Below are 26,881 nucleotides of genomic sequence, written 5' to 3'. Positions count from 1 at the left end.
TCCAGAGGGAAAAACTCTCATTTCAAGCACAGGCACCTCTTTTATACATTTCCCATCAGTCTTGCATCTACATCCCAAGTTCACTCCTTCGGAACCAGAGAAAAATGTGCCTGTTTTTTGGGGTCAGAGTTCAATGTTGAGATACACTGAGGACTGAAAGACTCCAGAACAAAGGCAACCTTGTGGTCTAGAACAAGGGTGAACAAACTGCAGCTAGAGGACCAAATTTGGTCCTGCAGCCCATTTCTGTGAATGAAGTTTTATTGGACACAGCTATGCTCATTCATTTATGTGTGGTCTATGGCCGCTGTTGATCTTTAACAGCAGAGTTGACTAATTGTGGCAGAGCTGAATAGTTGGAACAAAGACCACAAGTGTAGTATATTTACTACTAGCCCTTTGAAAAAAAAAATTGCCAGCCCTTGTTATAAGGCAGTGATCAAGGTGAAATCTGGAGTTGAGGCACATAGAGAGTCAATAGGGCCTACATCTGGAACCTTATCCTTTCCCACCTAGGAGCCCTTCCTGGTTTTATCAAAGAAAAGTTGCCAAGTCACTGAGATTCATTTCAAATCCTTTGTGGAACTCAGCAGGATATACATAAAGTCATTAAGTGTAGGAGGGTAGGATAATTCACCTAGAAAAGAAGCTACGGACTGGGATCCCAAGTGTGGATACATACATCACCATCTGCATCCAGTAACTTAATTTATTTTAGTTTCAAACAGAAACCAAGAACAAGTCTCAGTACAATAAATTATCCATTCCCACCCTTCCTGCTGAAGAAGGAAAAAGAGGCTCCAAGAGTCATAGGGAAACCCCTTCCTTTGGAGGGTCCTCTTTAACTGCTGAATGGAAGGAGACAACTTCCCTAAGGGTCTGGACAGACAACTCTGAGCATTCAGGGGAGAGTGCCCCTCAGCACTCTGTCCCTTTCCCAGGAAAAAAACCTCCCTACCACTGTCTCCCATTATCCCACAAGAGGGAGCCCAGGCTGCAGTAGAGGAGTTTGGGAATAGTACATAGAAGTGGGTGATCTCTTTCTAGATATAGATCTTATGGCTCCAAACAGTGCCTGCGGTTATCCCTCAAGGGAGAGGAGTGGTGAAACTATAGGGACCCCCTAGCCAAAAGGAGTATGAATCAGGGTTAAAGGGGCTCTGGAGTTGAGAAGTGGGAGGAGCAATACAGTGCGTTTCATCTTAGTCCATTCAGGTGTCTAAGGAGCAGAAGAGGAGTGGCAGCTTTCCCCCAAGAACCTCCAATTGTTGGAGAGAAGGCTACACATCCCATAGTACACCTGACCCCCTCCACCCCTAAAGCTGTTTCCAAGTAGACACTTTGAGCTTCCAGGGACCAAGATTGCCTTGAAAGGAAATCAGAGCAAAGGGCTGAAAAGGCACCCCCTCACACAGTCCCCTCCCCCGCCCCCAAGGTGAGGCTGACCCTCACTTACACACATTGACCCACTCTGTGACCTTGCACTCATCACACAGCACATAGCAGCACCAGTGGAAGCGGCAATGGCAGCGCTCAACTCGTGTCTGCCTGAGCATGTTGTGCCCACGGCCACAGCACAGGCTGCCACAGCCATCCAACAGGCGGCTGGTCTTGTTGCAGGCCCGGCCCCTTGTCCCTGGGGAGCCCATAGCGGGGTCTCGCTCACAGAAGTCAGGAGACTTCTCAAAGTAGACCAGCTCTCCTGAGAGGCGACGGGGACGCAGACGGGGTTGGAAGGCTCCAGAATTTCGGTTGTGGGTATCGATGAAGATGGCCCGGCCCAGCCGCTCCCTCAACGCCGCCCCCACTGCCCGGAACTCTGGGGCCGCTCTCCAGCATGTCTTGAACTGGCAGCTGCCTGACGTGCCATGGCATTTGCATTTCCGCTTCAGGTTTTCAGTTACCACCTAGAGCATTGGGGAGAAGAGGTGAAGTGGAGGGCAGCAAATGGACAGAGCACAGAGGCACAGGAGAGGGAATGGAACAGAGAACACGGGGAGGGACAAATTGAGGCAAGAATAACATGGAATATCAGAAGAGAAAGGGCATTGCAGTTAGTTAATAGCCCAGCTCCCTCATTTTATGAGTGCAGAATTGAAAACAGAGTGGTGTGATTTGTCCATCTTCCATCAACAGCTGGTAATAGAGCCAAGACTCAACTCCAGTTGTCCTGACTCCCAATCCAGTGCTCTTTCCATCGTAAGCACTTACAAAGTTGGAATTCTGGCCCACAGCACGCCTAAATTCTGTAGGAAAGGCAGCTGTAATAATAGCTACTATGTAGTGAGCCAAAAATGATGTACTATGCTGGGTGTACTATTTGCTAGCTCAGTCTGTTTTGTTTTTCTGTTTTTGTTTTCAGACAGTCTCGCTCTTCTCGCCCAGGCTGGAGCGCAGTGGTGCAAGCTCAGCTCACTGCAACCTCCGCCTCTGAGGTTCAAGTAATTCTCCTGCCTCAGCCTCCCAAGTAGCTGGGATTACAGGTGCCCGCCACCATGCCTAGCTAATATTTGTACTTTTAGTAGAGATGGGGTTTTACCATTTTGGCCAGGCTGGTCTCAAACTCTTGACCTCAGGTGACTTGCCTATCTCGGCCTCCCGGAGTGTTGAGATTACAGGTGTGAGCCACTGCACCCAGCCCAGTCTGTTTTTATATATATAATTTTTTTTTTCAAAGACGGGATTTCACCATGATGGCCAGGCTGGTCTTGAACTCCTGACCTCAGGTGATCCACCCACTTCGGCCTCCCAAAGTGCTAGGATTACAGGCATGAGCCACTGCGCCCAGCTATATAATTTTTTTTTTAATGTAGAGATGGGGTCTCACTACTTTGCTCAGGCTGGTCTTGAACTTCTGGCCTCAAGCAATCCTCCTGCCTTAGCCTCTAGAAGTCCTGAAATTATAGGCATAAGCCACCACATTGGCCTGCCAGCTCAGTCTTAATAACATTGTAAGGTAAGTATCATTAGGCTCTGTACAGATGCAAACCTGAGGCTGGGTTACTGCTGATGGTGAGGTGAATATCAGTCACTCATCACACCTTATCCTATTATTCCCAGGTGCCTCTCAAATGCTAACCAGGCCTCAAAAGCTGGGAAGACCCAGGACAAGACGTACACACATACCTGGCGCCCCACCCTGTTGTTGTGGATTCTCATTCGTGCCTGGATGTCCCGGGGAGCTTCCCTGGAATCCAAGAAATCCCGAGAGAACTTCTCTCCAAAGTCCATGTCATGGTTACAGCCACCCCATTCCCATGTGTCCTGGGGGCCAGGACTGGGGTCTGAGCCAGGGCCAGGGCTGGGCAGAGAGTGGGGGAAACTCTTGCCTCGGGACAGTGTCTGCAGCTGCAGCAGTTTGGCCCTCAGCCGATCCTGCTCACCACTGCCCTTCAAGCCACAGCCACAGCTCACCAGCTTGCCCAGGCTGCAGGCCGTGGCTACTGCATGCATGACGCCAGCAGCCAGCATGGAGAAGGAAAAAGCACTTTCTCGGAAACCTGGGGATGAGAAGGGTGTAATGGTGGAGGTAAGGCTGACAGGCAGCTGAGAGTGGGGAGGCAGAAGGAAATAAACAGCTCCCCTCCAATTCCAGAAATTCCTAACTGAATCCTGACTCTGCCATTTACCAGCTGAGTGATTTGGAGGAAAGTCATGGGACAAGGAAGGGTACAGAAAGCACAGAGCCTCAGATTCTTCATCTCTAAAGGGAGGTGGGAGATGACGGGTCAAGATGATCTCTGAGGCCCATTGTCACTCTGTAAGTCTGTGATTTTCAGGTGTAGATGAAAGTGCTAGCCCAGAAGGAGAGACCCCTGGAGCTGGGAGATGACTAAGGGGGAGTCCCTGAGGTCTTTGAAGATGTGTACAACCTGAGTTCTACATCTGAAAGCCTTAGAAATTCTCCCAACCCTGCAGGGAACTTGCGTGAGGTGGGAGCAGAGCCTTTGTGGTTCTGCATTTTTTTTTCTTCACTTCAGGGTTATTTTAATCAGTCTTTTAACCAACCTACCTTTCCACCACCCAGCACCCCCAAAGCACTGGAGCCATGGAGCTCCATTCTTCCCAGGATGCAGTTTTATATTTGCCCTTCAAGACTGCCCTTTTTATGTTCATCCTAACCTGCTATTACCCTATAAAACACTGAGAGGAGGAGAGAGGTGGGGGAGTGATTTTCCCTTAGGCCCTCTTAAAAGGTTGGCTTATTTGTTATGTTTTGGGGGTCACAGAGGCTCAGGATGCCAAGCCTTTCACAGACTTAAATAAACGTGCTCACCATTTGGGTGTCCAAGACTTCCCCTACACCAGGCCCTGTGGGGAAGGAGGGGGACCCTCACTTCATTTTACGCAGGGGCTCTCTGGAGCCCTGAGAAGATGAGAGACAGCACCCCCTTAGAGGACAGGCCTCTCCTACCCCAAGATCCAGGGCTCCTGGGCCAGCATCCTGATCCCCCCAACTCCAACCCTCCAGGGGTGAATCTGTTTGCACAAGTCTTGGGAATTCCCCTGCAGATGGCAGCTGCCTATTAACCCCATAGTCCCCAGAGCACTGCCCCCATCTCAGGGCTGAGCCCGTGGATCTTTACACCTCAGGGAGTGAACTCCAGCAGGGAAGGGAAAGAGGCAGCCATGCCTCCCAGACCATGCCTTCCAGACCATGCCTCCCAGACCAGGCCAGCAGTGACCTGTTCTCCCCCCCTCCAGCCGTTCCTCACCTGCTCAGGTGAGCAACACCTGGAGCCCCCACAGCACAGAGGAGGGGACTGGCTCCCCACCTTCAAAGTCATCAGGGTCTTTGTTCCCAGCTTTGGCTCCTGGGAACCCCAGCAATTAGGGGAGCAGGTTTAACCCTTAAACAGTGCGTGTGGGGGGCTGTCACCCAACCCCTGCTGAGACACTGGGACACCAGCCTGGACTTGTCCAGCCAAGATGCTGGGGGAGAGAAAATGGGGGAGGGAATAAGGGGGTGTTTGAAGCTCCCAGGACTGGGGTATCTCTTGTTCACAGGTGCAACCCAGATCAAGCTGGGCGGAGGCAGGAAAGAGGGGCCCTAGGGTAGGAGAGCAGGGACAGCTGCCTTGCCGGCAGCACGCAGGTGGAAGTTAGGCGCGCAGGGGCCCAGACTGGTGGCCAGACCTGGCTCAGAGCCGTTCTGAGAGGCGGGGGGGAATTCCAGGAGAGGCCCCTCCCGGAGCCATAAACCCGTCCCTTCCCGCCTCCACGCGCCTTGGCCTGCCCCCCACCCCCTAGCCTCGGCGGCAGCGCAGACCCGCCCAGCCAGGCTCACCGCGCTTGAGGATGGCGCTGTGGTGCGGCAGGCGGCCGCCGCCCTCGAGCGCTGAGCAGTTCCAGCGCTGGTCGCGCAGCTGATGCTGACACTCGTGGACTGCGATGTGGAGACCCTGAAGCGCGGACGCCGTCACGTCGGGGTTGCGCAGGCACAGGCCTAGCTGCCGCTTGCTCAGGCCGGACAGCATCAGGCACACGCTGTTGGCCGTCAGCGGCGGCTCGCCAGGCAACTTCAGGCCCAGAATCTCATTGCTTAGAGCCCTGGGAACCAAGAAGGCGTCTGGGGTCTGCGGTCCAGACCCCAACAACTCTCCCCACCCCGGGTCGGTGCTTCTCCTGTGGCCTGGGAGACAGAGGGAACTGCTCACCGACTGCACAACGCCAGGAACAGGAGACCCGCGAGGCCCGAGGGCGGAGGCCGCGGCCGGGGCTCCTCCAGCATGTCGAAGCCCGGAGGCTCCGGTGTGCAGATCGATCAGGACCTGCGGGACAAGGAGACTTGATGCGGGTTCAGGAATAGGGCGGCTCGCCTGGGGAACCAAGTGATGCCCTTCTTCGGGCTCCTAACCCACCGATGCCACCCTACTGACCCTTCTCATTCCTCCCCAAACAAAACAATAAGAATCACCACTTGATTCCCAGAGTCCCTGAGGCTTGGAGGTCTTAAAGAGGAAGAGTCCAGGTGTAGTCCCAGCTCAGGACTCACGTGAGCACCGCTGGAACCCCGTCCAATCAGACACAAAGCCCGGCACACAGACACACTCACATGCAAACTCAGACACACAGATTCACAAACACTTGCTCCACAACCTCGCCTACTGTTCCCTTTTCCAGGGCCCCATGACTAGCTTCCCAGCCCTCAAAGTGCTAGGGAGTGGGATAAGGAGGGGGTTCCCCACCACCTAAGGGGTTGTCACCTCCAGGAGTCATCAAGGCCAAGCTGGCTCCATAAGAAAGGTCTAAGAATGGGCTCCCCACCCACACTGCACCCTCCCTGAGCAGCAAGGAAAGAGGAGGGGCTCCAGGTGCAGGAAAGGTGGGAAGAGGAGCCTGGCTCCCTTCTAAAAGGGACCTTGGTGCAGACTGAATCCTCTTCCCTACCCCCCACTTGCGTAACCACAAGCTCTCCTCCTCCATAGGCACCGGTCTGGTCCTCACCCCTTCGCTCTCAAGTTCATTGCTTTCTAAATCTGGGGGCACTCCTTTATTCCCTGTCTTAATCTCTAGCAATATCTCTGGCTCTCTAAGCATCTCCGTGCTTCTGTGGGTGGATGCGTGTCTGTCTGTCTGACTACACACGTGCCTGTCTCTTCCCGGTGTTCATGTCCCTGCCCTCCCTGCTTTCCCAGGTCTAATTACCTCCAGTCGTTTGGGTGCGGGGTCTGAGACGGGCACGGTTGGGTTGCCTGAGCTTCACTAGTCCTGCTTAATCCGTGGGGAGACTGTGCTGGGTTCTGTCCCCTTGGCAGAGCTGCATTCTTCCAGGGCCGGGCCACTCCTCTTCACCGCTTCCCCAGCGCTGCTCCGCTGGCCGTGGGGAGGAAGAGAGGGAGGAAGGGAAGGAGAGAGAGCTAGCAATCCGGCAAGCAAAGGACTGGGGGCTCTGGCTCTACTCGAGCCAAGCTCACAGAGGCTCTGCCGGGCTGACGGAGCTTCGGCCCCTCCCTGAGCCTGGGGCTTCCCCACCCTACCCTGCACTCCCCGCCTTGACCAGGCAAACGAAGCCGCTCCCCCTCCTCCCAGTGTACACACACACACACACACACACACACACACACACACACCCCTTCTCCCGGATGCCTGGGTTCAGGCTTGGCCCCACTGAAGAAGGAGGTGGCCAGAGTTCCTCTTACCTGCTCTGGGGTCACCAAGGCTGCAGGGAGGGTGTAGTAACCTTCCTAGAGAGCCAGAATGTGGCCCAAGTGGCCACATCTTTCAACACTTCTTTTTGCATCAGTTTCTCCACCGAGATCAGGGTGGCTGGAAGGTGCCTTTGACAAGATGAAGATGGAGCCGGACAGTCTTTGGGCTTCTCAGTGTGAGACAGTCACATGTGGTGCCCATACCCAGGGCACTCAGAGCAGGCAGGAGAAGCGCAGGTCTGGGCAGCTTGGTTCCCACCCACCTCCAAGCCTCGCGCCTGCCCCTTTGGAGGGGTCAGCTTTCACCTCAGTTTGGCCCTGGTGGAGGTTCAGGTAGCCCCAGAGATCCTCAGCCTGCCCTGATGCTTCCTTGCTGGCAGAGATGCTTACCAATAGAGGTCTCTTACCCTTCTCGGGATTCCCCAGTCTGCACTTTGGGTGGCCTGGATTCCTGCTCCAAACTGCAGACTTCCTTCTGATGGGATGAGGAGGGCCTTGGGATCCAAAATTGAGCCAAGTCCAAGGGCAGTCGGAAAAGAGCCTGGTCTTGGGGTGCACAGGCAAAGGCAAACTGCCTTTGGGAGATCCAGTGGCAGCGAAGGGGTTAGGTGCCACTGTGCTCCCGCCTGACTCACCCTCGAAGCTCTAACCACTGCGGGCTATTTTTGCCAGAGAGGGGCCCCAGGCTTTCCAGCCGCCCCCCCCCCCCGCCCCTGCCAGACCGCAGCCCAAGGCATGGCTGGCCCCACACGCCCCAGGCACATTGACTCAGACTGCCCCCCAGCAAGCAGAGGCACAGGGATGATACCCACAACCACAGTCACCTCTTCCTTGGTGGTGGCGGTGCAGCTCTGCTGGGCAGTCAGCCTCCAGCCTGTGCTGCTGGAGGTCCTGCCCATGCTGCATGGGTCACTGTTGGATAGCGGGCACAGCAGTCTGAGACAGGAGATCATGCGACTTATATCTGTTGGGATATTTATGGATCACCGTTATGTGTCAGGCTGTGAGCAGTCTGGGGAGGTGAAAGTGCCATGGTCCCTGACACTGGACAGCCTGGACCAGGTTGCTTTTCTCTGATTCCCCACCTCTGGGATGGGGAAGACGGAGCCCTAGATTTCCTGACCCTTCTTCCCATTTAGAGGACAAGAGCCAAACCATGTGTGGTTTTCGAGGTCATCAGAATCTGCAAGCCCCATCTCATAGTTTTCATCCTTACACCTGGATTCATGATCTGCCAGTGTCCTTATCCTTTCTCCTGCAGTCAGCCTGGGATTCCTGCCAGGTCCTTGGAATAGGGGAATGAGGTTGCCTAAGCCTCTCTTCTCCATGGGGACCTCATGGACATCTGTATTTCTCCATGCAGCTCTGGGTCCCCCTTAGGTTTGGGATTATTTTTTGCCTTCTGATTGTACCCTTGTCAGTCTCCAGCATGCAGTCAGGTGCCAAGAAGCATTGAAGGACAGAACTACTATAATAGGTTTCAACTTCCTAGTGACCCCAGGTCTCCCCAAGTGGGACTGTTCCAAATCCAAGGACCCAGAGTCCTGCTCATTCTCTCTACTGAAGCCCATATCTGGGACAAGAGGCCACAGGCCGGCAGACTGGGTGGCCTGAGCTGGCCCACAGTGCCCTCAGCCCGACCGGCTGGCCTGAGCACTGACCCGCAGGCAGCTAGAGGGCGGTCGGACAGGCGGGGCCTGGAGAGGGCTGTGGGTGCACACCCATTGCCTAATACCCCAAGCACGCGGCCAGCTCCAGGAAAGGGGAGGGGCAGGAACCAGAGAGACCTTGACATGGGTTGGGGCCAATGACAGGAGGGGGAAAATGGGGGGCTTTCATCACTGCAGGGAGGGACTAGGAGCAAACTGGTGTCCCTTCCCCTAGATGAGAAGGTTGGAGGGCTGCCCTTCCCATCCTAGGCATGGAGGGTGTAACGAGAGCAATGTGGGAAGAACACTGGGGCTCTGGAGGGCGGGAGTCAAAGAAAAGAGTGGGGGCCCCTGGAGATTGGGGGATGTCGAGCAACTGAGGCGGTGGCTAAAGCCTCAGAAGCTTTCTCCTCCTCCTCCCCCCATGTTTGCCTTGGCCCGGGGTCCCGGGTGACTCATCTGTTGCTGAGCCGCTGATAGGGGCGGCCAGGCCCGGGGAACCCAAATTATAGACCCAGGAGGGATGGATGCGCCCGTGGTGGTGAGCTCAGCTGCGCTGCCCACCCTCTGCCTCATGCGCCTTCTGCTGCAGCACCGTAGGCCACCACCTGGAGGCACCAAAGGGCCCACAGGCCGATGGTATACTGGACTTTCAGGAAGACCCCACTTTCAGCAGTTCACCCCAACAAATCTGTGGGATTACCTTAGAATTTTGCCCCCTTCTCTACTCAGGCCTAATGGATGGGCTGTGCCTTTCCAGACCAAGGGGGCAGTGCTGCCCGTGCGTGCTTCAAAGGAGGGTAGGCTCCTCTGCCCACAAACTCTCCCTGGTCCCCTGCTTCCTCACCAGATCCCAAAGTCAAAGCAAAGCCCCTCTCCCTTCTAAGATCTCACCTCTACCCCTATTCCAGGGGGTGGATTGCTACCGATTTTCAACTTCAAGCCTTTAAAGTCATCCATGGTCAAAACTGATACAGAGAAAAATGAAGCAGGGTGAAGGACATTAGTAGTGGGATTCTATTTTACAAAGGGAGAGGAAAAACTAAGTGAGGGAACAAATACATGGAGAGATCTGAGGAAGGGCATTTTAGAAGACAGAAAAGCAGGTGCACAGACCCTTAGAAAGGAGCATGCTTGGTTCAAAGGATTAGCAAAGAAGCCAGCGGGGCTGGTGGGGAGGAATTCACAATGGAGAGCGTGATAGTCAGTGAAGCTCAGGAAGGAAGGCCCCTTTATTTTGAGTGAGATGGGGACTCACTGGAAAATTTTGAGCAGAGGGTTGAACTAATCAGACTTCTGTTTTGGGAGGCCGAGGTGGGTGGATCACCTGAAGTCAGGAGTTCGAGACCAACCTGACCAATGTGGAGAAATCCCATCTCTACTAAAAATACAAAATTAGCCGGGCATGGTGGTGTGCACCTATAATCCCAGCTACTCGGGAGGCTGAGGCAGGAGAATTGCTTGAACTCGGGAGATGGAGGTTGCAGTGAGCCAAGATTGCGCCATTGCACTCCAGCCTAGACAATAAGAGCAAAACTCCATCTCAAAAAAAAAAAAAAGAAAGAAAAGAAAGAAAGAAATTGGCTCTAGTAATTAAATCAACCATTTTGAGTTTTGCAGTAAAATGCAGCACTGAAACGGAGCAATCTTGGGCAGTAACGTGGGGTCTAATGAAGTTTTGGGGTATATCAGAGGGGTACTATTGCAGCATGTCTGCATGCTTATGAGTATGTTCCAGGAGAGAGCCAAACGGATGACGCAGGAAAGAAAGAGGGGACAGTTGATAACATGATGATTTGATCTAAATAGAAATTTGGGTGCTTGCTTTGGCAGTACGTATTCTCAAACTGGAATGATACAGAGATTAGCATCGCCCCTGCACAAGGATGACACGCAAATTGATGAAGCATTTCACATTTTGAAAAAAGAAAAAGAAATGTGAACCAGGCCATACACACTGTGACCCAGACCGAGGGGCCTTCCCCTCTTCCCCCTCCTCCTGGTAGGTGGAATGTTGGAACAAAGCACAGCAGCTCCTTTCCCCTCTTCCCACCTCTGCTTGACACCAGTGGTCACAGACAGGGCTCCCATATCTTCCAGCCAGCTCCCCACCCTCATGGTGTTGTATCAATCCACCAGGCCAAAAGATGTGACTCAGGCCCCAGTGAGGAGAAACTCCTAAGGGATAAAGGACAGACTCTCCATGGTACATTGTTCATTTACTTGAGCCATCTATGCCGGGTGCTTTCTGTGGGGGCTACTGGGTTTGGATCTGTGGAGGATGCTGGATCAGTACACCTTCTCCCTCAGGGGTGAATCCTTGGATGGGCCAGATATACTAGGCTGGGCAAAGGGGAAAAAAAGGGAAAGAAGGCCAGGCACAGTGGCTCAGCACTTTGGGAGGCTGAGGTGGGTGGATCACGAGATCAGGTGTTCAAGATCAGCCTGACCAACATGGAGAAACCCTGTCTCTACTAAAAGTACAAAATCAGCTGGGCATGGTGGCACATGCCTGTAATCCCAGCTACGTGGGAGGCTGAGGCAGGAGAATCATTTGAACCTGGGAGGTGGAGGTTTCAATAAGCTGAGATCGTGCCATTGCACTCCAGCCTGGGCAACAAGAGTAAAACTCCATCTAAAAAAAAAAGGGGGGGAGAGGACATTTCTATCTAAAATAACTTTCATCAGGCTTCATTTGGGTTAATATACATCTCATTTAAAACACAAGTGCCCAGGAATATTAATTAAACTGACCTGGATTTATTCCTTAGAGTGATTTTCCTGCCTTGGAAGGGAAGCCTAGTCATTTCTGGGACTTGAGACTGTTTAGGTTCAGGCCTGGGGAAATTTCTCAGTCAGAAGGCATCCCAAAAAACAAGGGTGATGAAAACAGTGAGAGCTAGAACTCAAAAGGGAGGCAAGAAGGCCCTAAAAATTATGCTTACCTATCTATCAATTTTGAGAAGCGTTCCCAGCCTGCAACTCCTGCACACTGGCAAGCAGCTGGTAAGATAGGAAGAGCATGGGCTTTGAGTCAAATTGGTCTGGGTTTTAATCTGGCTCTACCATTGATTTATTAGATGTGGAGCTTGGACAACTGCCTGATCTATTTTAATTCTGTAAAATGGGGAGAGAGAAGAGATGTAAAGGTCTTCCCTCCTTCCAGGGGCCATCTGTGTGTGGTGGTGGGGCGTGATAACCAGGCTGGCAGTGCCCCCTATTCCCCATATAGGGTACAGCAACCACTTCTTCAATAGGAGGCCAAAGTGGCCCTAAAGCTGAGTAGGAGTCCCTGGGAGAGAAGAGAAAAGTGTACAATGGATGAGATGGTCACAGGCACTCTGGGTCTCCCAGTGTGGTGGGAACCAAAGCTTTGGGGGAAGACAGAAAGGTGGCAGAAAAATCCAAAGAGAGGCCGGGCGCAGTGGTTCAAGCCTGTAATCCCAGCACTTTGGGAGGCCGAGGCGGGTGGATCATGAGGTCAAGAGATCGAGACCATCCTGGCCAACATGGTGAAACCCCGTCTCTACTAAAAATACAAAAAATTAGCTGGGCGTGGTGGTGCGTGCCTGTAATCCCAGCTACTCAGGAGGCTGAGGCAGAAGAATTGCCTGAACCCAGGAGGTGGAGGTTGCGGTGAGCCAAGATCGCGCCATTGCACTCCAGCCTGGGTAACATGAGTGAAACTCCGTCTCAAAAAAAAAAAAAAAAAGAAAGAAAAAGAAAAATCCAAAGAGAAGCAAACACATGGAGACACAAGTTCAATGCAGGCAGCAACCTGTGTCTTCCCAGTCCTCTCCATCACCATATGTACACTGGACATCCACACCACATCCCATCCTTTCTGAGCCTAGGCCTCAGAGACTTAGCCACTCCAGGTTGGTTTCACCTCCATACCACCTTGGTTGTAGGCTTGGGTCTCTCCCCCAATGACATGCACTGGTTGACACATGCCACAGTGTGACACACCATAGGATGCCACGAGGTACAAAGGGCAACAGAGTGACGCATACACACATATTTAATCTTCCCATGCTCACGCTCATCCACCCACTCCACACACAGTCCAGACACCCTCCATCCCTCAATCATGCTTCTGCGTCTCCTTCTGACAGTTGCCACCTCCTTTCTGACACACTGCCCCGGGCGGTGACTGTGACAAGATAACTCCATGACCCTTTCTGACTTGAGCTAAATTCCAAAATTCTTTGGAAAGTTTCCTAACATCCTTAGTCAGAACAAGGAGTTTCTGCACGTACCAACACACAGGAGGATGCACCCTCAGAACACAGCACATTCTCACTCCCACCCGTATTCACATTGTCCCACTTCTCTCCCTGTCTCTCTCTCTCTCTCCTCTCTCTCTCTCTCTCACACACACACACACACACACACACACACACAGAGCACCACTTGTGCACTTCTTCTGACGCACATGAACAAACTGCCTGCTGCTTCAGGTTTCTCTCCACCGCTAGGATCCTTTTGGTCAGCTCACCCCCACAACTCATACCCGGGATTTCCCTGACCACAGCCGCACTCACGCCCCCGTCTCCCCCTTTTCCTTCTCTGTCCAGCCATCGAGGGATCCTGGGCGGTTAAGCTTCTCCCCGGAGTCGCTGCCCAGAACCACAGCTTTCCTTCCGACATTCAGGATGGGGGAGAGAGGAGACGCCGGCGGGGCCCGGGGTGACGTCGAGGGGACAGCCCCACGGCTGCGAGGCGGGCTGGGCCCCTGGCTGGCTCTACCCGCAGCACACGCTCGCCGCGCCCCCTGGCGGATGCTAGTCCCCGACGGGCTCCGGACGCTAAGCGGAGTGAGGCGGGCTCGCGTGGGAGGGTGTCCCAAGGGGAGGGGTCCGCGGCCAGTGCAGGCCCGGAGGCGGGGGCCACCGGGCAGGGGGCGGGGGTGAGCCCCGACGGCCAGCCCGTCAGCTCTCAGCTCAGACGGGCGGGAACCACAGTCCCGCTCGCTGCCCATTGTCTGCGCCCCTAACCGGTGCGCCCTGGTGTCACAGTGCGGCCCGGTGGGGCAGCCTCCTCCCGTCATTTCAGCCAGCGCCGCAACTATAAGAGGCGGTGCCGCCCGCCGTGGCCGCCTCAGCCCACCAGCCTGGACCGCGAGCCATGCTGTCCGCCGCCCGCCCCCAGGGTTGTTAAAGCCAGACTGAGAACTCTCGCCACTGCCGCCACCGCCGCGTCCTGTCCCACCGTCGCGGGCAACAGCCAAAGTCGCCGCAACTTGTAGCACAGAGCGGGCAAAGCCAGGCAGGCCATGGGGCTCTGGGCGCTGTTGCCTGGCTGGTTTTCTGCTACGCTGCTGCTGGCGCTGGCCGCTCTGCCCGCAGCCCTGGCTGCCAACAGCAGTGGCCGATGGTGGTAAGTGAGCTAGTGCGGGGTCGCCACTTGTCCCGCGGCACACAGCCAGGGGCCAACCCTACCCAGCTCCCACGCTCTGGGATCCGTCCGCCGACAGGCTCCCTCCCCGTTCTGACTTCCCTCCGCGACGACACCGAAGGGAGATCTGGCGTGGAGTTACCCCAGACTCCAGCTCTGTAGAAGTGGGGCGAATGATCCGCCCGCGGAGGCCTAAGATACCCCAGGCAGGGAGCCCACTCTCATCTAGCACCGCCCTTCCCGTTCGAGCGCCAACTCCAGCCTCACGGCGGTGGCCTCACCACAGGTTTTCCCACCTCGGGAAGTGAAGGGCCAGGCGTTCGCTTAGAAAGGAGGGGAGAAGAGGGTGGGAACTCCTAAGCATTTCACGCCTTGGATGGGCAAGAATGGCAGGCCATTATTACCTCGCTCAGGCTGACCGGAAGAGGCTCGGAGATCCAAGGTAGAAACTCCGTCCTCGGGTGCCCTCTCTGTCTCCGGACCTAGGGCTCAGGCGAGCAGCCCTGGGACTCCTGGGCACACACAAGTCTGGAAGCCCAGTTCTTTAAATTAGTGAGCCTGGGAGCGCAAAGTCATTACCGCATTATTGATCTCCCGCCACCCTCTCCAGGCACGTACCGCCAGGAAGAGGACCGGGTGGCACAGTTTTTATGGTTAAGGTGCGGGTCCCCGTCCTGAACCTGAGCTATCATATGTCCCACCAGGGGTATTGTGAACGTAGCCTCCTCCACGAACCTGCTGACGGACTCCAAAAGTCTGCAACTGGTACTCGAGCCCAGTCTGCAGCTGTTGAGCCGCAAACAGCGGCGTCTGATACGCCAAAATCCGGGGATCCTGCACAGCGTGAGCGGGGGGCTGCAGAGCGCCGTGCGCGAGTGCAAGTGGCAGTTCCGGAATCGCCGCTGGAACTGCCCCACTGCTCCAGGGCCCCACCTCTTCGGCAAGATCGTCAACCGAGGTGGGTGCCCAGGAAGGCGACGCTTCCGGGAGCAGGGGAAACGCGGGGTCACCCCCAGGGCATGGGCGGGCGTGTGCAGAGAAGGTGTCTCGGGCGCCTGGAGGGTCACACAACCCGCCAAGTGCCTCGTGTCCAGCGCCAGCTCCGGGCCAGACTTCTACAAGGCGTTTTCCAGCCGTGCAACCTGGAAACGAAGCTTAACTTTTCTGAGCTACTACCCCAGATAAAGGGGTTCGGGTCTCGGATGCCGGCTGACCACCGCTTTCCCCCAGCCTCTCTCAAAAGCTCCTGGGAAGCCGCTCTCTGAAGACGTGTGTCTTGCCTCCCGCCCGGCAAGGCTTGCATCGCCAAAATGGGCCGAAAGTTTTGGACTGCGAAGAAGTCTTGGGGATGTATTGTTCTTCCGCTCCCCTCTCTTCGGTTTTTCTCTCTGGGGCTGCTCCACTTCCGCTATCGAGCCAAAATACGCCCTGGAGCGTCCCAGCAAGGTGTGATTACGCCCGTGGACGTGGCTGCGTGCCCACGCACCTGCTTTCTCTATGAGCCCTAGAGACCAGCTTTCCAGCACTGCCGCCCTGGCTCTCAAGACTCTAAGTGCGGAGTCGGGGGTGGGATTCCAGGGTCCCAAGCCCTTCACTGAGAGTGATGGCCGTGCCCCACGTGCCCCCTTGCTGATCCCCGCTCCTTTCTTCCACAGGCTGTCGAGAAACAGCGTTTATCTTCGCTATCACCTCCGCGGGGGTCACCCATTCGGTGGCGCGCTCCTGCTCAGAGGGTTCCATCGAATCCTGCACATGTGACTACCGGCGGCGCGGCCCGGGGGGCCCCGACTGGCACTGGGGGGGCTGCAGCGACAACATTGACTTCGGCCGCCTCTTTGGCCGGGAGTTCGTGGACTCCGGGGAGAAGGGACGGGACCTGCGCTTCCTCATGAACCTTCACAACAACGAGGCGGGTCGCACGGTGAGCTTGGAGAGGCTCCGCACCCTAAACGGAGCGGCAGGGGCCAATCTCGGGCTGGGGAAGTGACAGTCGGTGAGACAAGGCAAGGGGCACCAGGAGAGGGCGTCCTGGGAGAGCGGGAGGCTTGGAACGAAGCCGGAGGATAGAGGAGACAGTCAGTGGCTGAGGGGAAAGGGATGCCTGTCCCGCTAGCAGGTGAAACAGAAGAGGTTAGAAATCAAGCACAGCCTCTTCACTGGACAGATTCGAAAAACACGCCTGAGAGGCCGAGACTGACTCTCCGGGGCGGAGCAAGGTTGGGCCGGGTTTCCAAATCTCAGCGGAACTTTTCGCGCCTGCCTTCTGGGCTCAGCTAGGCCTGGCCTTTTGCTGAGGTCCGGCCCCCGTGGCGTCCGGGAGGGGGCAGTGTCTGGGCGCTTGGCTCTGGCCGGGTGCCCTGGGACACTCTTTCTTCCTCTCTCCCCAAAGACCGTATTCTCCGAGATGCGCCAAGAGTGCAAGTGCCACGGGATGTCCGGTTCGTGCACGGTGCGCACGTGCTGGATGCGGCTGCCCACGCTGCGTGCCGTGGGCGACGTGCTGCGCGACCGCTTCGACGGCGCCTCGCGCGTCCTCTACGGCAACCGCGGCAGCAACCGCGCTTCGCGGGCGGAGCTGCTGCGCCTGGAGCCGGAAGACCCGGCCCACAAACCGCCCTCCCCCCACGACCTCGTCTACTTCGAGAAATCGCCCAACTTCTGCACGTACAGCGGACGCCTGGGTACAGCGGGCACGGCAGGGCGCGCCTGTAACAGCTCCTCGCCCGCGCTGGACGGCTGCGAGCTGCTCTGCTGCGGCCGGGGCCACCGCACGCGCACGCAGCGCGTCACCGAGCGCTGCAACTGCACCTTCCACTGGTGCTGCCACGTCAGCTGCCGCAACTGCACGCACACGCGCGTACTGCACGAGTGTCTGTGAGGCGCTGCGCGGACTCGCCCCCAGAAACGCTCCCCTCGAGTCCTCCCCCAAACAGACTCGCTGGTACTCAAGACCCTGTTATTCTCCCACCCGAGTACCTCCGGTCACGCTCCCCGCGGTTCATACGTATCCCATCTCTCCCATTTCCTCCTCCCGGGGGACTCCTCAAACCACTTGCCTGGGGCGGCAGGAACCCTCTTGCCATCCTGATGGACCTGTTCCGGACCTACCTCCCTCCCTCTCCGCGGGAGACCCCTTGTTGCACTGCCCCCTGCTTGGCCAGGAGGTGAGAGGATGGGTCCCCTCCACCGTGGAGTCAGCTCCTGACGGTGTCACTCTGCCTCCTCCATCGCGCCAGCGACCTCTCTCCCTCTCTCTTCCCCTTTGTCCTGCGTTTTCTCCGGGTCCTCCCAGGCCCCTTCCTATTCTCCTGCCGTGGGTGCAGACCCTGAACCCACACTTGAACATCAGGGCCTTTCTCCTCCCCACCTGGAGCTGCAATGGGAGGTTCCAGGGTAAAAGGGCAGCTGTGATGATGTGGAAATGAGGTTGGGGGAACCAGCAGAAATGCCCCCATTCTCCCACTCTCTGTTGTGGAGCCACTGAACAGCTGTGAGCCATGCCTCCCTGGGCCACCTCCTACCCCTTCCTGTCCTGCCTCCTCATCAGTGTGTAAATAATTTGCACTGAAACGTGGATACAGAGCCACGAGTTTGGATGTTGTAAATAAAACTATTTATTGTGCTGGGTCCCAGCCTGGTTTGCAAAGACCACCTCCACCCCAACCCAGTTCCTCTCCACTCTTCTCTCCTTTCTCCCTGCTGCCTTTTCTGGTCCCTCTTCTCTCCTCAGTTTCTCAAAGATGCGTTTGCCTCCTGGAATCAGTATTTCCTTCCCCTGTAGCTATTAGTGGCTCCTCGCCCCCACCAATGTAGCATCTTCCTCTGCAGAATAAAATCTCTATTTTTATCAATGACTTGGTGGCTTTTCCTTGAATGCAGAACACAACCTTGTGGTGTCCCCTTTCCTCTCCTTTTACCACTCCAGGGCTTGAAGGCTTATCTCTCTCAAACAAATAGAATGCACTGTTGGGTGACTGGCTTCCTAGCTTTGCCAGAGGGCCCTGAGATTCTGACCCTTGGATGACCCTAATGAGACCACTGGGAATCCAGCTCTCCTGAGAGAGGAACCTGGTCAGGAGCCAAACAATCCTGCAGGGTTCTTCCACTAACTGTGTGATATGGGCAAGTGCATGACTCAGTGAATGTGGGTTAAACGATCTCAGTGCCTGCTTTTCCTGCCTGGAAGAGCTGTTGAGAAAATAGCTGCTATTGAATAACTGTGGCCATGTTCCAAAAAGTAGGAAGAAAAACTAAAGCAGAAAGGGTGCTGCTGCCCCTGATGTAGAGCTGTTGGTCCCTGAAGCCTGGCTTCTTCAGCTGTGGTCAGGGCATTAGACAAGGTTGAAGCACTTCCACCACCAGAAAAGTAAATGCTGGCCTGGTGCAGTGGCTGGCGCCTGTAATCCAACACACTGGGAGATTGAGGCAGGCAGATCGATTCAGCCCAGGAGTTTGAGAGCAGCCTGAACCACATAAGGAGTCTCTCTCTCTCTCTCTCTCTCTATATATATATATATATACACACACACACACACGTATATTTATATACACATATATACATACATGCATATATACATATATATATACACATACACACACACGCACCTATATATACACATACACACCACACACACACACACACCTATATATACACACATGCCACACACACCATACACACACACCACACACAAACACACACACACATATATACTATATTTACCTAATAAATACCTTATTAGGACCCTAGCTCCCAATCTTGGGCTCAGGGGGATCCAGATAATAGGTGATGAGTCTGGTGCTGGACCCAGAAGCTCAGAGATGCTGATGAGAGAGAAGGGAGCAGGTGGGCTAGAATTCAAATTCAGGCTAGGCTTAAACCAGTGTAACCAAAGGAAACCCTAATGTGGTCCATAACCAAACCACTAAGCCAGCTATTCACATAAAGAGCCAGAATGAGGATTCTGTTCCTAACACCACCAATGTGATACCTCTGTGTGCACATTCACCAGAGTCAGTGGGAGTTCTAATCCCGCTCACGGCCCTAAACCTATCTCTAACTCTAATCCTCTTCCTGTCCCTAGGTCTAGGTTGAACCTTAGCCTCAACCCTAACTTCAGACAAACACTAACCTCTTCTAAGCTCTAATGTCTGTCCCTAATCCAAACCCCTCCCTGCAGGGGAGGATCAGAAGGGCAAGGGAAGCTGTGAAACACCCCACCTATCCCCCAAGTGCAACAACTGCTCCCTGTCAGCTTGAGAATTTCCCCTTCTCCCCAGGCCTCTTCTGCTGTTAGTACCTCCCACCTCTCTCCTGGATGTGTGACCTGCTTTGGGATATGTAGGGGTAGGGGAATGGAGTCAGGAACTGCTCAATCCTACAACGACATCCCTTTCCCTTGCTTTCTACCTGCTGAGGTAACACCATCTCAGCTCTGATTCCTCAGCCTAGGGGGAGGAATAAAAACCTATTGATCCTGGGGAAGAGGCACCTGAAAAGCTTTGAGTTTCAATAAAGAGCAACCTGCAGAGAATGTCCATCTATAAGCCAAAGAGCTATTAGATCCCCCGGCTCCCCAGATAAGAACTTAATAGGCTGCCAGAGGTGGGAGGGGGCTTGGGCCCCTGCTGGACAATGCCCAGGGTTGGGAAGAAGCAGCAGGGTAGAGTCAAAGCATTGGCAGCCACCACTCTCACCTAAGTTCGAACTCCAAGAATTGGAGTCAGTATCAGCTTTCAGGCCTGGAAGTTGTGTTCTCTGAACTGGATTGACAAACAGGAGCTGGAGGAAGAGCAAGGGAAAGTGGTACATTCCTTTCTGTCCCTAACCAGACTTTCAGCAAATCTCGTACTTTCTCAGACTCAGTTGCCTTCTCTATCAAACAGGGATGGTTATTGTTACTTAACCGTTTAGAGAGGTGTTGAGGTTAGGATGAGATGAGGTACATGAAAGCCTGGGTTATTTGAATACTCGCTGACACCTCTTCTGTACCAGGCATCTGCCAAATGCTGGCGATACAGTAATTTATAAACCACAATGCCTGCTTGGAGGAGGTTGACATCTGGCCAGGGGATCAAGCACACCCACAGTTACTGTTAGTATAGTGGAGGGAGTGCAATGAAGGATCGGTGAAATGTAAAGTCCTCTGCACATACATGAAGTTTAAGGACAGACTCCCCTACTCAAGCCCTCATCATGGAGGCCCTTCTCTTCCAAGGGCTAGAGTTTCAAAGGTGATGATGCTGGGAAGTGCAGAATGAGGCTGGGCCCTCAACAGGCACTGATACACACACACACACACACACACACACACACACACACACACACACGTGAAAGTCCAGAGGGCTCTGCAAAGCACTACATAGAAGCAAATCATTTTGTTATTGTGATCATCTGTGCCATCCTCACACACGGCTGGAGCAGGTACATCCTGGGGAGAAGAACAGCTGTGCCTAGAAAGAGGACTCACAAAGGTCTCAGGGCCCAGAGTGGGCTCAGGGTGGTGGCCATAGGATGGTGTCATCAGGACTGTGCCTGATGCGCTAGCTCTCACCACCTCTGATCTTCAGGTGCCAGGACCCTGGACATAGGTTGGCCTGAGCAAGTGAGGGAGAGGCTAGTCCTGAAATATCCTGGGGGGAGTGGAAAAGCTGAGAAGAAAGGCAGGCTGTGCACAGTCCCCAGGGGGTCAGCAAGCCAGCGCCACACACACCCTGCCACACGCACCCTGGAAAAACCCTGTCAGTGGGGCTGCAAATACCCTAGGGTCCAGCCTCCCCCAAAGCCTCCCCCCTCACCCCAGGCTGGCTCAGTCCTCTCCAGCACAGAGGGAGAAAAATAACAAAATGAGGAGAAAATAAGCTGTTTGGCTGTGGTGTGAGCAGGAATATCCATGCAGAGCTGCCCACCACTCACCCTTACTCACTCTTTCCACACCCAGCCGGGGCGCCCAGCATGAGACAGACCACCCCCCTGCCCCCTCCCCCGTCTGGGCTAAAAGCAGACGCTGGTGAGCGAGCAGCAGGTTATAAATATGCCCAGGGAACTGCCGCCAACTCGCTCCCTTGTCATCCCCTGGGAGGGGCAGGGTGGGGTGGCTCCCAGGGAGGAGCCAGGGCTGCCCTATTCCCTGAGGCCCAGGAGGAAGCGGGGCTTCCAAGAGGCTACTGTGGTTTTTTTCGCTTTTCAAGGTGAAGGAACCACTGCCACTCCATGTTCCTTGAACATTTTCTCATCTCTTTGGAGACGGAGTCCCTACCCTCCCTGGGCCCCGGCTAGAAGCTCAGAATGAAAGGGCCCAAAGCACTCTGTGTTATGGCACAGCCGGGTGCTACTTCACTTCTTCATGTGCATGTAGTCTCAGCAAAACAGAAGTTCATTCACTCATTCGACAAGCATGAACTGAAAGCCAGTTGAATGCCAGACCCTGTGCACAGGAACACCTGCGTGCACAGTGTCTGCACACACAGGTGCAAGCACACACGGCCACCCCTACTCCATGTGCTCACATCACCTCCAGCCCCCACTAAGGACTTCCTGGCTTCCACCTGGCAGCCTCATTAGGAAAGTAAAGCTTCAGGCTCCCGGTTGCGCCTCAGAGAAGGTTATGGGGCATAGTGGGGCAGAGGTCGGCGCTGAGAACAGGGCCCCCAAACACTTCTGCTTCCACTACTTCCCTTGTAAATGAGGGGGTCCTTTCTCCCCTTTCTGCCCAATCATCCTCCCAAAGTAGGTGCCATGTGAGGGAAGAAAGAGCCATTCTTGGGATGCTGAGGGTACCTGCCCAGGCTGCCAGAGCCTCCTGCCTCCCAGCCACTTGCCAAGTAGGTGCCAAGCTGGGGCAAGAGCAGGCACTTCCACCCTGTGAAGCTCCCAGCTCTCCCCCCACAGGGCTGAACTCCTCCCTTCTCCCTCCTCCCTATTAATCCTCGGAAGTTAAGGGGCCGTCCCTGGTGGCCCCTCAGCCCTATTGTGGCCCCTCGCCCTCCTCGGCTGGCGTCTAATTAACTCCTCCTGCCCCTGGTTTTGTGTGCCCCCCTTACCCCACCTTGTCGGCCCCGCCCCTCCGCTCGGCCAGCTCCCCCCCACGGACATTCCAGCCAGGCCGGGCCAGTGTGCCAGGGCAACCAGGGCCGGACCGAGGCCTAATCCTCCCGCCGCCTGGCCCGGCTGGGGGAGCCCCACTCACCTCCCCGCTCTCTGGGGGCTGCCCGGCTCTGCTGTGGCGGAGACACACAATCGGGACAAAGGCATAGCCCCCAGGGGGCTAACTCAGCCTTCACGCCCAGGTTGTGCGGCATTTGGGGAGTTTAATGAATTGTCCATCACGCCTTTCAGGGCCCGCCCGTCAGCCTGGATTAATCTTCGGAGCCCTGGTGGGGTAGGAGACACTAAGCCTGTATTTATTACTCTCCCATTGTCACTAATTGAGGTAATTATCTGTGACTCTGGCCTGGCCAACAATGCGGCATTCACTCTCTGGACCTCGATGGGCCAGGCTCCCACTCTCCACCAGCCCTCCCTCCCCTCCTCTTCCAAACCCGCCAAGGGCTACGATGGGCCCTGGAGCATGTTGGGAAAATGGACAGTGTCCCACAATTCCTCACCTCCCCACCGGTGTCTCCCACAGTCACCACTACAGAGCTGTCTCCCTGGTCCCCCCAGAGAAGGTAGGAAAAGAAGTCAGCCTCTGCCAGGGGATGGATTTGGCTGGCAGAGCCCTCAGGCCAGGGAGGGACCTGTTTCTGAGGACTTTGGTTTTCTGGACTCTCAACCCCTCACCTCAGGGTGCGTGATGCCAAGGTCTCACAGGGTGCTTCTGCGGATGCATTCTCGAGTCCCTATAGCCTCTAGGGTGTTAGGAGGCGCTAGCTTGTACCAGGCCTACTCTGGGGAGGTCCTAAACCTACCAGGGCTGGCAGAGTGGCTGTGGACATGATGGGAGAGGCTGAGACAGCAGGAAAGGGCTCGTCAAGGGAAGAGCAAGAGGAGCCATGCCAGGAAGGAGCAGTCAAGACTCACAACGTTCCCAGGCGTCACATGAATGTGGCCATGCAACGACATCAGCGAGAAACTTGGATTTGAAGGTGCAAGAGTTCCAAAAAGCAGATTTCACGTGGAGACAGCTTTCTGGGTCAAGATGGTTGGCCCTGGGGAGCAGGGGTGTGTGTGTGTGTGTGTGTGTGTGTGTGTGTGTAAAAGAAAGAGAGAGATATAAGACAGGAAGATTCAGGCAGAACTAGACTGTGAGCTCCCTGAGGGCAGGAACTGTGTCTTTGTGTCTTTGTCACTGTTGCTTTTATGAGAGCCTAACATTGTACCTAGCACTCAATAAGCACTGTCAAATGAATGGATGGAGATGATGAAGCCGGTACTTGAACAGGAATCTGTGGGCTATTCTCTTCTACAGCTGCACTCAGGCTCTTCATTCTCTCAGGACTTGTTAGAAGGCGATGTCTAGACATTCCTGAATGGTCAGGGATGGGCACTTCACCAGCTGAAACGCTACAGACCCTGGCCAAACTCAGAGCTGTAGCTGGCACAGCGCCACCTTGTGGTGACTCTTGGGAGAGTGCCTGGAGAGACCCTAGCAAAGAAGGCAGGGTCATCTCTCAGGAGCAGGGGATCACCCCAGGCAGCAGCCATCCTTCTTCCTGTATGTCTGAACTGCATTGCTATGCCAGCAGTCCTGTGTCATAGTTTTATCATTTGTTCCTTCTTTATTCCAGCATTTTCTGAGAGCCTGCTCCATGTCAAACTTGTAGGGTATACAGAGCTAAATCACCTCCAGCAGCTCATGGTCCAGCACAGGCCACAAGGTAACAAGACCAACGAGGTTACCATCAAGCTGCAGGAAAAATATTCTCCATGTGTTGAGGAGGCACTAGAATATTCCCAGCTCAAAAACTATCATTCGCCTCTCCCTCAGTTCCTCTCACTGAAGTGCAGGTGTTTTATCTTCATTACCAAGAAATAGGCTGCGCCTGGTGGCTCACACCTGTAATCCCAGACCTTTGGGAGGCTGAAGCAGGTGGATCACCTGAGTCAGGAGTTTCAGACCAGCCTGGCCAATATGTCAAAACCCTGTCGCTACTAGAAATACAAAAATTAGCTGGGCATGGTGGCATGCCCCTGTAGTCCCAGCTACTTGGGAGAGAGGCTGAGGCAGATGAATGGCTTGAATTCGGGAGGCAGAGGTTGCAGTGATCCGAGATCGTGCCACTGTATTCCAGCCTGGGTGTGGCAGAGTAAGACTCCATCTAAAAAAACCAAACAACAACAGCAACAAAAAAAAAACAAGAAACGGTTCAGGATCTGGCTCCCATACATCTTTCCAGCACTCACCCCTCTGACCGTCTGTATTCCCTAATGCCTCTGTTCCCTGTGAAAGCCACGTGCTTTCCCACCTGTCTACATTTTCCCACACCCTAGATTGTCCACCCCTTCCCTGTCTCCCACTGTTGAAACCCATCCCAGAGGTTACTTCCTCCATGAAGACTCTTCTGATTTCCCTTAGTAGAGTGGCCTTGCCTGTTTGAGCTCCTGAAGCACCATGTTGGTAGGACTTTCATTAGCAGCACATACTGGGTGTCCCATTGGTGGTTGTCTATGTATGTTACTCATCCTCCTACTAGGCTAGCCCTTGCAGCACTGAGCTGGGCATATCATATGCCTTTGTTAAATGGTTAATACATGGATACATGAATAAATGGATGCATGGACAGAGACATAAATTGTTGGAAGTATGGCCGGGCGTGGTGGCTCAAGCCTGTAATTCCAGCACTGTGGGAGGCCGAGGTGGGTGGATCACGAGGTCAAGAAATCGAGACCATCCTGGTCAACATGGTGAAACCCCATCTCTACTAAAAACACAAAAAATTAGCTGGGCATGGTGGCGCATGCCTGTAATCCCTGCGACTCAGGAGGCTGGAGCAGGAGAACTGCCTGAACCCGGGAGGTGGAGGTTGCGGTGAGCCGAGATCGCGCCATTGCATTCCAGCCTAGGTAACAAAAGCGAAACTCCGTCTCAAAAAAAAAAAAAAATTGATCGAAGTATAAATGGGGTCGGACATGGTGGCTCATGCCTTTAATCCCAGCACTTTGGGAGGCCGAAGTGGGCAGATCTCCTGAAGACAGAGTTCAAGATAAGCATGGCCAACATGGTGAAACACCGTCTCTATTAAAAATATAAAAATTAGCCAGGCATGGTGGTGGGTGCCTGTAATCCCAGCTACTCGGGAGGCTGAGGCATAAGAACCGCTAGGACCTGGGAGGTGGAGGTTGCAGTGAGCCGAGATCTCACCAATGCACTCCAGCCTGGGCGACAGAGTGAGATTCCATCTTAAAAAAAAAAGAAAGGTATAAATGGCCAGATAGATGACAGATGGGTTGGTGGACATGTGGATAAGTGGATGTGTGGAATGTATAGATGGATGGGTGGGTGGATGGATGAATAAATGGATGAATGGAACATCCATCAATAAAAGGACTCACAAAAGGCTATGTAAGTTGAATGTAGCGGCTTACACCTGTAATGCAAACATTTGCGGAGGCCAGGATGGGAGGATCGTTTGAGCCCAGGAGTTCAAGATCAGCCTGGACAACATAGGGAGACCTTGTCTCTATCCAAAAAAAAAAAAAAAAAAAAAAAAAAAATAGGGACAGTGACATGTTCCTGTGGTTCCTGCTATTCAGGAGGCTGAGGTGGGAGGATCACTTGAGCTGGGGAAGTTGAGGCTGCAGTAAGTTGTGATTGTGCCACTGCACTCCAGCCTGGGTGATACAGCAAGACCCTGTCTCAAAAAAAGAAAAAAAAGGCCAGATGCGGTGGCTCATGCCTGTAATCTCAGCACTTTGGGAGGGTGATGCAGGTGGATCACTTGAGGTCAAGAGTTCAAGACCAGCTTGGCCAACATGGTGAAATCCCATCTCCACTAAAAACACAAAAATTAGCTGGGCATGGTGGCATGCACCTGTAATCCCAGCTACTTGGGAGGCTAAGGCGGGAAAATTGTTTGAACCCAAGAGGCAGAGGTTGCAGTGAGCTGAGATGACACCACTGTACTCCAGACAAAAGGCCAGCCAGCACGGTGGCTCACGCCTGTAATTCCAGCACTTTAGGAGGCCAAGGCAGGCAGATCATCTGAGGTCGGTAATTGGAAACCAGCCTGACCAACATGAATAAATCCTGTACCTAATAAAAATACAAAAAATTAGCCAGGCATGGTGGTTCATGCCTGTAATCCCAGTTACACTAGAGGCTGAGGCAGGAGGATAGCTTGAATGAGGGAGGCGGAGGTTGCCGTGAGCCAAGCTCATGCCATTGCACTTCAGCCTGCCTGGGCAACAAGAGTGAAACTCTGTCTCAAAAAAAAGAAAAAAAAAAAAAAAAGGAAGAGCGAGGTGGCTCACGCCTGTAATCCAGCACTTTGGGAGGCTGAGGCAGGCAAATCATGCGGTCAGGAGATCACGACCATCCTGGCCAACACGATGAAACCCTGTCTCTACTAAAAATACAAAAATTAGCTGGGCATGGTGGCGTGCACCTGTAGTCCCGGTTACTCAGAAGGCTGAGGCAGGAGAATCTCTTGAACCCGGGAGGAGGAGATTGCAGTGAGCCGAGATCGTGCCACTGCACTCCAGCCTGGCGATAGAACGTGACTCCATCTCAAAAGAAAAAAAAAAAA

General features: G+C 54.3%; 2 protein-coding genes and 1 non-coding gene across 9 annotated transcripts; 2 read left to right on the top strand and 1 right to left on the bottom strand.

Annotated features, from left to right (window-relative positions):
* Positions 1-691: 691 nt before the first annotated feature.
* WNT10B (Wnt family member 10B) lies at positions 692-15,071 on the bottom strand. Of its 7 annotated transcripts, none has more exons than XM_032294777.1 (7): positions 11,555-11,666; positions 7,964-8,115; positions 6,649-7,697; positions 5,658-5,771; positions 5,288-5,550; positions 3,127-3,500; positions 696-1,907 (listed from the first exon to the last, which is right to left on the bottom strand). In XM_032294777.1, exons 4-7 carry the CDS (start codon positions 5,729-5,731, stop codon positions 1,449-1,451), a joined length of 1,170 nt encoding a protein of 389 aa, XP_032150668.1. In that variant the 5' UTR covers positions 5,732-5,771; positions 6,649-7,697; positions 7,964-8,115; positions 11,555-11,666; the 3' UTR covers positions 696-1,448. The 7 variants fall into 7 exon arrangements, with proteins under 7 accessions (XP_032150643.1, XP_032150668.1, XP_032150682.1 ...); XM_032294791.1 differs by having other exon boundaries at positions 6,649-7,645; XM_032294782.1 differs by having other exon boundaries at positions 7,976-8,115.
* LOC116527761 lies at positions 10,618-10,721 on the top strand. The gene has a single exon (XR_004258720.1). It is a non-coding gene; the product is annotated as a U6 spliceosomal RNA (small nuclear RNA).
* On the top strand, positions 14,070-18,051 carry WNT1 (Wnt family member 1). The gene is made up of 4 exons (XM_032294806.1): positions 14,070-14,179; positions 14,902-15,155; positions 15,853-16,118; positions 16,587-18,051. The coding sequence occupies exons 1-4, from the start codon at positions 14,076-14,078 to the stop codon at positions 17,073-17,075; spliced, it is 1,113 nt and encodes a 370-aa protein (XP_032150697.1). The 5' UTR covers positions 14,070-14,075; the 3' UTR covers positions 17,076-18,051.
* The last annotated feature ends 8,830 nt before the right edge of the window (positions 18,052-26,881 follow it).

The sequence above is a fragment of the Sapajus apella genome, unplaced genomic scaffold, assembly GCF_009761245.1.
Source record: "Sapajus apella isolate SASKATOON/1434 unplaced genomic scaffold, GSC_monkey_1.0 scaffold2, whole genome shotgun sequence".
Taxonomy (NCBI): domain Eukaryota; kingdom Metazoa; phylum Chordata; class Mammalia; order Primates; family Cebidae; genus Sapajus; species Sapajus apella.
The sequence above is the reverse complement of the archived record's forward strand: the minus strand, read 5'-3'. Positions and strand labels throughout refer to the sequence as shown.